The 12,000-nt window shown below is 44.5% G+C and overlaps 1 protein-coding gene across 1 annotated transcript; it reads left to right on the top strand.

Moving 5' to 3' along the window:
• Nucleotides 1–209: 209 nt before the first annotated feature.
• On the top strand, nt 210–11,792 carry ZNFX1 (zinc finger NFX1-type containing 1; the record flags this gene model as incomplete). Its single annotated transcript, XM_079543509.1, has 14 exons — nt 210–264; nt 522–777; nt 1,069–2,975; nt 3,567–3,698; nt 4,004–4,152; nt 4,362–4,505; nt 4,997–5,114; nt 5,346–5,608; nt 5,747–5,886; nt 6,209–6,363; nt 7,013–7,158; nt 7,534–7,644; nt 8,330–8,425; nt 9,360–11,792. The coding sequence occupies 14 exons, from the start codon at nt 210–212 to the stop codon at nt 11,790–11,792; spliced, it is 6,105 nt and encodes a 2,034-aa protein (XP_079399635.1).
• Nucleotides 11,793–12,000: the final 208 nt, after the last annotated feature.

Genomic DNA, 12,000 nt, shown 5'->3' with positions numbered 1-12,000 from the left:
GGGCGGGTATCTGCCCGGCGATGGGGCGGAGCGGCCGCCGTGAGACACCGCCTGTGAGAGGGCTCGGGCGTGCGGGCGGAGCTTACGGGGAACTGGAAAGTGAAACTTTCCGTGGGGAGAGCGTAGGTGGGGCTGGGTTGGGTGTCAGCTGCGCACAGCGGAGCAGCGGACGGTGGAGCGGCGTCCTCGCCCCGCGGAGCTCCGCAGAGATGGACGGCGCTGGGCATAAGCCCCTGTTCCGGCAGCCCCGAGCTGCGAGGAGAGGTGAGGGCCGGCCGCGGAGCAGCGGGCTGCTGGGGAACGGGTTGGCACGGGGGGACCCCCCTCCTTCCCTGCGGTACGGCTCGAGTCTGTGCTTTTACATTTCCCTATTCATCCCCTTCTCGGAGCCCGGGAGGCTCAACAGCAGTGTCTTTGCCAAAATGCTCACGCTGTTGAGAGGCGGGTTAATATGGTCCATCATCGTTAACAAGTGGTTAGGGTTTTTTGTGTCTTTTTTTTTTTTTTTTTTAAACACTTAGATCATCCGGATATTGGGTTTATACAGAGAGGCAGAAGCGGAATAAATACTGTGTCAGGCCAGACTAATAAAGCAGTACGTCAGGCAGGGGAAGATCCTCAAGCCAGTAATTATACTCTTCTACTTGGGAAAAGAGAGGAGAGTTTTGTTGGCACTAGAACGTTCTTCGATCAAGGAAGAAGAAATCAGGATGGATCAGTCACCAGGGCAGCAACAAGACATCGGAAAGAGCAGGAGAATGATGGAAGGGGAAGAAGGCATCAAGGGGGACAAGCACATGAGAGAGCCAGAGGATCCCAAAATGTGCAAGGAAATGAGAGTAGAGGAAGGAACTATCAAGGGGGACAAGCACATGAGAGAGCCAGGGGGTCCCAGAATGTGCAAGGAAATGAGAGTAGAGGAAGGAACTACCAAGGGGGACAAGCACATGAGAGAGCCAGAGGATCCCAAAATGTGCAAGGAAATGAGAGTAGAGGAAGGAACTATCAAGGGGGACAAGCACATGAGAGAGCCAGGGGGTCCCAGAATGTGCAAGGAAATGAGAGTAGAGGAAGGAACTACCAAGGGGGACAAGCACATGAGAGAGCCAGGGGGTCCCAGAATGTGCAAGGAAATGAGGGTAGAGGAAGGAACTACCAAGGGGGACAAGCACATGAGAGAGACAGAGGATCCCAGAATGTGCAAGGAAATGAGCGTAAAGGAAAGCAGTATGAAGGTGGACAAGCACAAGGGAAAGCCAGAGGACTGTGGAATGAACAAAATGATGAATCTGGGGGAAGAAGATACCAAGGTGGGCAGGGACATGAGAAGGCCAGAAGGCCCTGGAATGAGCAAGAAAATGAAGGTAGGGGAAAAAGGTATCAAGGTGGACAAGTCCAGGAAGATGCTAGAGGGCCAAGGAACAGACAGGAAATTGAAATTAAGGGAAGGATGATGCAGCCTGCAGGGAATCCTCATTTCAACCAGAACTCTACCCCAGCTGGCACCCAGCTTAGTGATCAGCCTCAGCAAGTTAAAAAGGTTGGCTACAAATTCCTAGAAAGTCTCCTCCAGAAAGACTCTTCTGAAGTTGTCATCACACTTGCTTCAAGTTCAGGTTTGAAGGAACTTCTTTCCCAAACAGCTATGAAACCCAGTTTCCTTGAGCTCATTTGTCAGGTGCTTCGAAAAGCATGCAGCTCCCGGATGGATAGACAAAGTGTCCAGCAGCTTCTTGGAATGGTAAAGGAGTCCAACTTTCTTAAGATCTGTCTGCCACAGTATGTGTCTGATATGGTCACAGAGGCAGTCCCTGCTGTACGACATCAATATCCTGAACATATTGGCAACATCATCTTGCTTCTTCAAGATCTGATCAGTATTTTCCCATCTAGCTCTGTGCAGAAAATCTCTATGCTCTTGACAATCTTGCCAGCATCTATAAATGCCCTGAGAGCTTCTGGTGTGCAGATCACGGAAGAAGCAGAGAAGAACCTAAATAAAGTCCAGATGCTTGTGCAGCACCTCCAGGAGAAGAGACGTGAAGGCACACTGAGAGCTGATAACTACACTCTCATGGAGCCTCAGGCTGACGGCCAAAAAGAAACCTATCGCACAATGACCATTTATCCAACCTATGATGAGTTACACCACGATGTGAAACCTTTTCTACGTCCCAATATTGTTTCTGGAAGATATGAGAGCACCAACATTTATCTCGACACCCATTTCCGGCTTTTGAGAGAAGACTTTATAAAACCCTTAAGGGAAGGTATCTTGGATCTTCTGCAAAGCTTTGAGGATAGAAGTTTGAGAAAAAAAAGATTTGATGACATCAGGATCTACTTTGATACACGGATTATTACCCCTCTCTGCTCCCCATCTGGTGTTGTTTACAAGGTCCAGTTTGATATAAACCCACTGAAGTTTGTGCGATGGCAGAATTCCAAACGGTTGCTATATGGATCCCTTGTCTGCATGTCCAGAGATCACTTTGAAACGTGCCTTTTTGCTACTGTTTGTGAGCGAGATAATGCAGAACTTGCTAAAGGGATCGTGCAGCTCAGTTTCAATGCACAGAGCAGAGCACTGCTAGCAGAGGTTCAGCCTTCAGACTCCTTCCTCATGGTAGAGACGACTGCCTACTTTGAGGCTTATCGACACGTGTTAGAAGGGCTACAGGAAATTCAGGAAGAAGATATTCCATTCCAGAAGTACATAGTGGAATGTGATGTACAGGTGAAGAAGCCAGCATACCTGACAATGGATACTAAATACAACTTTGCACCTTTGATGGAAGATACCCTGTCAGATGAAGAGATACATGTTGATGGTTTGAGAAGGCAAAACGTCCAAGTTCTAAATCCCAATCGGTGGCCTTCAATGGAAACCTTGGGATTAGATGAGTCCCAGATGCAGGCACTGAATCTTGCACTCACCAAGGAGCTGGCTATTATCCAAGGACCTCCTGGAACTGGTGAGAAACATTTGCTCTAATTCTCATTTTATAGAGTTCTCTGTGAAGTTTAGGGAAGTTCGTTTAAGGAAACTAAGTCCAGAGAAAGTCAGCAGTGCTGTGTCCAGTGCATTAGTCCCATGCCTAGCTGATGCTTTAGTAGCACAGTTATTGTAAGCTACTGGGAAGAATGTTAAAATATTCTGAAATATCCGTATCTGACCTTACACATTGCTATTTGGTTGCCTATAGGCACCAAATGCACTGTTGGCACTGCTTGCTTATAGGAATGAAAATGTATCAACTATTTGATAGCACAGAACCTGTTGCTGTGCAGCACCTCTATTAACTTTTACAGCATGCTAGAACATGAAGATGTTTAGCCCTGATCCTTTGTATGAATAAAGCATTTCAAGAGTAATTGCAATTGTTTATAAATGGCACCTAAACTTAACAAGCACTACTGCCTGTATTCTACCAGTATATGGGTACTTTATGTGCAGCAAAGTATCGTGTTAAGCTGGTGTTAGTGACTTGAGGGAAGCAGTGGCAGGGAGAACTTGCATGTAGAGGATGCATTACTCTTTTTCTGATTCTGAGCTTGTTTTTCAGGGAAGACTTACGTGGGTTTGAAGATTGTTCAGGCTCTCTTGACTAATAAGGATGTGTGGCAAAGGACTGATCAGAATTCTCCCATCCTTGTAGTCTGCTACACTAACCATGCACTGGATCAGTTCTTAGAAGGTAAGAGTATCTGATAAGTAGCAAGTGAGGGAAGAGGGCAGAAATTATACTATAACTCTTGCTCTGTCCTACCCTCTGCCATGGTGACCTGCTCTGTGGCTTTTTCTAGTGACTCTAGCCTGTTGATGCACAGTGAAGGGGGAGGGAAGGGAAGAAAAACAAAATATGACCTTCAGTCATAGCAATCCAGTGTAGGATGTGCACCCTTATCCTGAAAAAGAAAAAAAAGAAAAAAGAAAAAAACAACAATAACAAAACCACCAGAATTTGCCTCTGTAGTACTAATATTTCTCTCTCATTCCCAGGAATATACACGTTCCAAAAACGTGGGATGGTGCGTGTTGGAGGGAGAAGTAGCAGTGAGATCCTAAAACAGTTCACCTTAAAGGAGCTGAGGAAGAAGAGTGAGTTCCGACACAACTTGCCAATGCATCTCCGCAGAGCTTATGTGAATGTATGTGTAGAGTTCACTGGAAATGATGGTATTGGGCTGCCTGTCCATGGGAGAAACTGACTTTCTCTACAGCTGCTCTTTCACCTTGTCTTTGACACCAACGTCAGTCTTTTTATTGTTCTTTATGCATGTTATCAGTTTCTTGTCCTCCTGTTTCTGAACTTTGTTCATCTGTATATGACTTTGTTCATCTGTATATCTCTGAGCAGATAACGTGTGACATGAAACATGCTGAGGAGGAGCTCCATAAAGGAGCAAAGCTCTTAGAGTGTACAACATATGGAGTGCTGCATGAGCGCCACTTGAAAGCATTCATTGCCCCCCAGCACTGGGACAGTTTGAAGAGTGGTCTGGTAAGAGTTGCCTTTTCTGTCAGTCAAGCTATGAATCATAGCTTTGAGTCAAGCTTTTTTACTTGACTTTATGAGTCAAGTATGCTCTGTAAGTGTATGCCTACTGCCTTTTTTTAAATGAATCAGTTTCCCCAGATACGCTTCCCTTAGCCTCATTCAGCCTGTACAAGAGTAAGAGAGTGAAGGGTGAGCTGTGCCCAAGTGACAGTAGTCACTAGACTTGGCAGAGAAGTGGAGTTAAAATCTGTGACTTTAAACTGCAGAGATTTTAAGTGATCCTTGTCAATATAAAAATACAAGTGCTCAAATGAATGCTTTAAACTGAAGGGAAGAAGGAATGCTGTTTTTGAAGATGTGAGGTTGCCTAGACTTTCTGGCCATGGAAGTTACTTGGGGGACTTGTTCCTAGTTGCCCTATGATTCAAGGCGCTGCTTTATCATCATCCTAAACCTGAACTGGAACATTTATTGATTTATTTCCTTTATATTAGGATGATGATGAGTTTTACTACAGTACTTCACAACACTCAATGATTCTGGAGTGGCTGGGCCTTGGTTTTACTGCCTTCACCCAGAGTGCTGCAAGGAATATAGACGCTGAGTATCTAGGTAAATAAAAAAACAAAGCAAGCAAAAAATCCTTTATTTTCCACAGGCATTTGCCAAGCAGTGCATGCATGCCAGCAAACAGACACTGCTAGTTAACAGAGGCTGGAAGATGCATGACACTGTAAGGCAATGGAAAGATTAACCTTAATTTTCACATGGTGATCTGACTACTGTATTGTGATTTTGCTAGAGTGGCTGTGACTCCCTGCATCTAACTGGTAAATCTCACAGGTGGTCAGCAGGAGGAGAGAGAGGAGGAGCAGGAAAGTGAATCAGAAGAAGAGCTATTGGAGATCCTAGAGGAGGCTGACCTGATTCAAGCTGATAGAGTGATTGAGGATGAGGACTCAGCAAAGCCTCAAAGGAGGAAGGAGGAAGAGGACAGGGAAGTTCATGAACTAGCCAGTATGATGTTGGCTATGAAGCTGGAGAATGAGGAAGAAGCAGCAGAATGGAATGAGGAAGAACCACAACAGAAGTCTGCACAGTGGGAGGTAACTGTATACATTAGCATACTATGGCTCTGCTTGTCTGTGTAAGGAATAATTTGGGTGAGCTAATATAGAAATACAAAATAATATTTGTGCTGTAATTGCTTATTATGGAGTGGCGTGGGTTTTTCTCCCCCCCAGATATCTTCTTCTCAGAGGAAGAAAATGAAACATAAGATGAAAGCTGAGCTCCATAAATTGAATGCAATGTCTGAGGCAGAGGCCTATGCTATTCAAGATCTGTGGCAACTTGACATGAACTCCCGCTGGAGGCTTTACAGGTGACAAAGATATTTTATAGGGTTTGTCAAGCAAGGGTGTCAGGGACTGTCAGAGCTCAAACACTTTCATGCAGGACAAGGTTTTTTATCCATACATGTTCAGCTTGTTATCTAAAAACCTTATTCCTTTAAGATATTTGGTTTTACCCTGCCTGCATTGGCAGGGCAGTATTGTCATCTTCACTGTGTGCACTGGGGACTGAGTACAGATGCTAGTCATGTCTTTCACAAAGGGCAAAGAAGTTGAACTGAATCCACTTTGAACTTTTGGATCACTGTTCTGTTCTCCTTTCTGTGGGTACTAATGTCTCTTTCTTCTCAGGCTTTGGTTGCAGACCTATCAGGGGCTTATTCGACGGAAGATTCTTCAACACGAACAGCAGTACCAGGCAGCAGCTGAAAGGCTAGCAGAACTGAGGATGCAAGAAGATCTCTGCATTCTGAAGGAGGCCATAGTTGTGGGGATGACAACTACAGGTGTGAAGCATTTGGGGACCAAGCCAGTGCTGCACTGCTTCCAGCAATAGTTAAAGGACCTTGCTGTTACAGGCTTGCTATCCTGTGCTGCGTGACAGACTGGGTCAGGCTCCAAGTTAATCTGCAGCCTTCTTCATTTCTGACTCCCTTTGCAAACATGGCTATTGCAGAAACAAGTTTTCAGTTTGCACAAACAGTTTTTTATTTACTTTTTAGCAATATTCTTCTAATATTAACGCTCAATTTCTTGTGCCTGAGTTAAATGCTATTCATTTCTGCACTGCTTTCTCCACATCACCTTTTGGTGAGCAGAGGTAGCATAAGTCTAGTAGTATGAGTCTTTGGAGAGGTAGTTTGGGGTTTACTTGTGTGTTAATCAATGTGTTCATTAGGTATCCTGTGTTTGAAAAGAGTCAATAATGGGCCAAGGTGAGCATAGGACTCTAATCCTTCCCTAACAACTTTCTGCATAGAAGCCATCTGTGGCACTGGTGCTGTTTTAAAACCCATATTCCAAGATTAAGCTTTTTGGAATTTTGGAAAGTACCCCAGACTTTTCTGGAACACAGTTGAACCCTTTTCTGAAAACTTTATCATGCTGCCTCTGTGTAATTGCATTTAATAAGGTTTATCTTCTGTCTTTGTCCAGGTGCTGCCAAATACCGTCAGATCTTGCAGAAAGTAGAGCCACAAATTGTAATTGTGGAAGAGGCAGCAGAGGTGCTTGAGGCTCACACTATTACTACTCTTAGTAAAGCCTGCCAGCATCTCATCCTCATTGGAGATCACCAGCAGGTAATATTCGTGACAGATGCCTCTGACTTTTGTGCAAATCAAGTAGAACCTTTTTACCAAACACCAAACGTGAAGGGTTGCCAAAATATACTGCTCACCAGTCTCCATGGATACCACAGGTGCTGTCTCCTTTGGTTATAGAGTAGAGTTCCTGTGGGATTTATCTTTTAGTTTACTGAAGGACACAATTTGACGTGTGCTTGAATCCACTTTAGTTAACACAGCACCCAACTTTGCTGTTTAGCACTTCTGCAAGAATCATGTCCCTGGCCTTTTGACTGGAAACCAGTAATAGAAAGAGATTAATAGGAAAAAAATATCTTACTAATACATAGGATTAATGCTGTAAAAATACTCCTATCCCTTCTTTTTCAGCTGCAGCCTAGTGCCAATGTTTATGACCTGGCAAAGAACTTCAATCTGGAAGTGTCTCTCTTTGAACGACTGGTGAAAGTTGATTTCCCCTTTGTATGCCTAAAATACCAAGTAAGGAACAGATATAAAACATTCCTTATTGCATTTGTACTTAGGTTGTTTAAAATTTATAGTACATTTAAGCTTTTATATTTCTACTCACAGAGTAGTCTAAAATAAAAGAATGTGCTACTTCATTCCTGAAAAGAATGGTAAGAGATGCCAAACTGAAAATGTTTGTTATGTCTATATGTCTGATTTATTCAGTTATGTGACTCACGGCACTGTGGTTCTCCCAATTCTTAGAGCAACAAACATGACCTATTGAGGCATATAAAATTGTTCCAGGACTGTGGAGGCTGACAGCAAATATTTTTGGGCTGCTTCCTGTTAAATTGCTCCAACCATTATTTCTTGGTGCCTGGAGAAGTTAATTCTACCTCCAGCAGTCCTATATTAAAACAGCCTGAAAGAGTTGGCTAGAATGAGGTGTAATGCTCTAGAATGCTTTTGTTCTTAGATTTGCACTGAAACCAGCATTCTTATTACAACAGCCTTGCTAAATGTTACTGGGCTACCACTCACCTGTGATAGCTGGTCGTGGCAGCAGGGCTGGGATGGGAGATGTTGCCTTCTCGAGTCTTACTGAAAAGTCACCCTTGTATTCAACAATGACACGTACAATAGAAAAACAGATTCTTAGCAGGGAAACAGGGTGCTCCTTCCTCAAGACCAATAGATCTGCTTTGTGTTTCAGCACCGCATGCGTCCTGAAATTGCCCAGCTTCTCAGTCCTCATATTTACCAGAATCTGGAAAACCATCCTTCAGTCTTGAAGTATGAGAACATAAAAGTGAGTTTTCAGTAGTCCAAGCACTTTTTCTTGCCCCATTACTGGTTAAAATAAATTTCTGTAAAATGCAGTGTTAAAGGATTTAAACTTCTCACATCAGATTTAGCTACTGAAATTAATACCTGATCCAGGGAAATGCGGGATATAGAATTAGGCAAGTAATCTGTAGTTCTTCTGGTATTGCTGGTCGTAGACATTGGAAATGGATCCAATATTGATGATTTATTAAAAGAACAGTGAAAAATGGAAAAAGGATTAAAAAAAAAATTAGGAAATTGAAAATTAGGAATAAATATTGAGACTTGAGGCATAATTTGTGAAGTTCTAGTGTAAGACAGATGACTTCGTTATTGGAATCCTGCTCTGGAGAGTTCTTTGTTTGGGCACTTTATCAGTATACAGCCTGGAGCTGGTGAGTGATGGAGTCCCTAATGTTTGAAGCCTTCTTCATGGAAAATCAGGCCTTCTTGCCTTTTTCCTCTTTCCACTGCAGCAATGGAGATGGGATTTTTGCTGTTCAGTTTTAGGCAAGTGCTGAACTCTGTGCACTGTTTCAGAACTTGAATGTAAAACAGAATGAAAGTAAAACAGAACTGTGGTGATTTGGAAAATGTTAGTAGAACTTGATTTTGCATAACCAGAAAATGTATTGTAAAAATAACTCAGAAAAAGGTGAGGAATAAAATCATCCACGGGGCCTGATGTCATATTAAGATAATGAAATGTCCCTAATAAGCTGAAATACCATTAACAAGTTTAGTCACTTCTGATGAATATGTTATAGACATCAAAAGAAATTGCCCCAGTGTGCACTAACCACATATTGCATGCTCCTTTAGCAGAGCAGCCATTTTAGTGGATAGTCAGGAACATGGAAACAGGCTGTAGTGACAAGTAGAATTCTGTTTCTAAGATTCTCTTTCTCTTGTTTCAGGGGGTCTTATCTAACCTTTTCTTTGTGGAGCATGACTTTCCTGAGCAAGTCATCCAGGAAGGGAGAAGCCATCAGAACATACACGAGGCGCAGTTTGTGGTGGAACTTTGCAAATACTTCTTGTGTCAGGATTATCAACCTTCTCAGATCACCATTCTCACTACTTACACTGGGCAGCTTTTCTGTTTACGCAAGCTCATGCCAGCCAAGACTTTTGCAGGTGTGAAGGTTTACGTAGTGGATAAGTACCAGGGAGAGGAGAATGATATTATTTTGCTGTCACTTGTGCGGAGTAACAAAGAGGAGAGAATTGGGTTCTTGCAGATCTCTAATCGGATATGTGTAGCCCTATCCAGAGCTAAGAAAGGTCTGTACTGTATTGGAAATATGAAAATGATGGGCAAGGTTCCTCTCTGGAGCAAGATCATTCACACACTGAGAGAGAAAGGTAACATTGGCCGCTCACTGACGCTTTGCTGTCAAAATCACCCTGAGACCATGACTCTCGTATCTACAGCAGCAGACTTCAGCAAAGTCCCAGAAGGAGGCTGTATTCAACCCTGTGAATTTAGGTTGGATTGTGGACATGTTTGCACAAGAGCATGCCACCCATATGATGTACAGCACAAAAAGTATCAGTGTCTGAAGCCTTGTCAAAAGGTGCTTTGTACAGAGGGGCACCGCTGTCCACGCTTATGTTATGAGCCATGTGGACCATGTATGGTAATAGTAGAGAAAATTGTCTCTAAATGTGGCCACCTGCAGATGATGCCATGCTCTTGTCCAGACAGCAAGTTTATTTGCCAAGAACCTTGCCAGAAAAAGTTAAACTGTGGGCATATATGCAACAAATACTGTGGGCAGGAATGTGCTACTCGGTGTCCTGAACTGGTTACAGTCTTTCTGCCATGTGGCCACAGCCAGAAAATTCAGTGTTGGATCGCTGACGAGATGAAACATCAGAAACCTATTGAATGTATGGCTAAGTGTTCTGTCAAACTGGAGTGTGGTCATGAATGCACAGGTTCCTGTCACACCTGCTTTGGAGGAAGATTTCATGAGCCATGTAAGAGCCCATGCAAGCGCTTCTTGATCTGCTCCCACAGGTGTCAGCAGCCTTGTACTACAGAATGCCCTCCCTGTCAGCTTGACTGTCAGAACCACTGTGTCCACAGCAGATGTAAGAAGAAATGCGGAGAGTGCTGTACTCCATGCGCAGAACCATGTGAGTGGCGGTGCCAGCACTACCAGTGTACCAATCTTTGCCATGAACCATGCAATAGGCCTCGATGCAATGTACCATGTACTAAGCTGCTGCGCTGTGGTCATCCTTGTATTGGATTCTGTGGAGAGCCTTGCCCAAAGAAGTGCCTTGTTTGTGACCATGAGGAGGTTACCCAGATCTTTTTTGGCTTTGAGGATGATGAGGATGCACGATTTGTACAGCTTGAAGATTGTGGCCACATCTTTGAGTCTCAGGGCCTTGATCATTATATGGATGAAGATGATGATGTCATCAAGCTGAAGGTGTGCCCTACCTGTCAGACACCAGTCAGAAAGAGTTTGAGATATGGCACCATTGTGAAAAAGCATCTGGTTGAGATAGAGAAGGTGAAAGAGAAAATCCAAGGCCCAGCACGGGAAATTGAGTCAAGCAGACAAAGACTGCAGGCTGTGCTCACAAGTAAGAGTGTTCTGAAGAGGAACCTACAAAGTAAGTACCTCATGTTGGAGGATAAACTAAAAGCCTCTGATCTTTCCATAAAGAGCATTGGAGCAATTGAGAATCAGCTTAACTTCTATGAACGTATAGCTGACCTAACCAGTTCCCTTAGCAAAATTGATACAAAAGAGCAAAAAGGGCTGAAAAAGCGTCTAGATGAAGTCCAGGAGTGGCTGGATAAGCCACGCCTCAGTTTTACAAAGCAGGAGCTCATGGATCTGCAGGCTGAGATCCAGAGATTGACCTATCTACACCACCTCTTGTCAAGGTGTAAAGGCACAAGCGGAATGATCACTACAACCCTTGCGACAAGGATTGCCACGTTACGTGGAATCTTGGAAGGGACAAAAAGGTTCACAGAGAAGGAAGAGGCAACAGTAAAAGCTGAGCTGAAGCGCATCGACGCTGCCCTACCCGTGTCGGGGCTGGGGATCACTGACGCTGAGCGAGTGCAGATTGTCAGCGCTATCGGCTACCCACGTGGTCACTGGTTCAAATGCCAAAATGGGCACGTCTACGTAATTGGGGACTGTGGGGGTGCGATGGAGAGGAGCACGTGCCCCGAATGCCACGCGGTCATCGGGGGCGCAAACCACGCTCTGGACAGCACGAACAGCCTTGCTTCTGAGATGGACGGAGCGACCCACGCAGCCTGGTCCGAGACAGCCAACAACCTGTTCAACTTCCAGGATCTCCACCGCCTGCTGTAGCTGCCTCTCTGGCAACGTTTCTTGCCTCTCCTCCCGTTCCTCGGCTGCTCGCTGCTGCCTGTGTAATCAATAAAACGCACACCTCCGCGCTCCGTGCCAAACCTCGTCCTTCCGTGCAGGGGTAGCGCGCGTGACCAGTAGGGTTTTCCTAAAGGGGCGGAGCCGCCTCTTCTGCACGGCTCTCCGGAAGCAGATGTGGCGTACCGCA

Source organism: Tetrao urogallus, assembly GCF_951394365.1.
Source record: "Tetrao urogallus genome assembly, chromosome: 16".
NCBI lineage: Eukaryota > Metazoa > Chordata > Aves > Galliformes > Phasianidae > Tetrao > Tetrao urogallus.
This window is presented reverse-complemented; position numbering and strand designations above follow the sequence as displayed.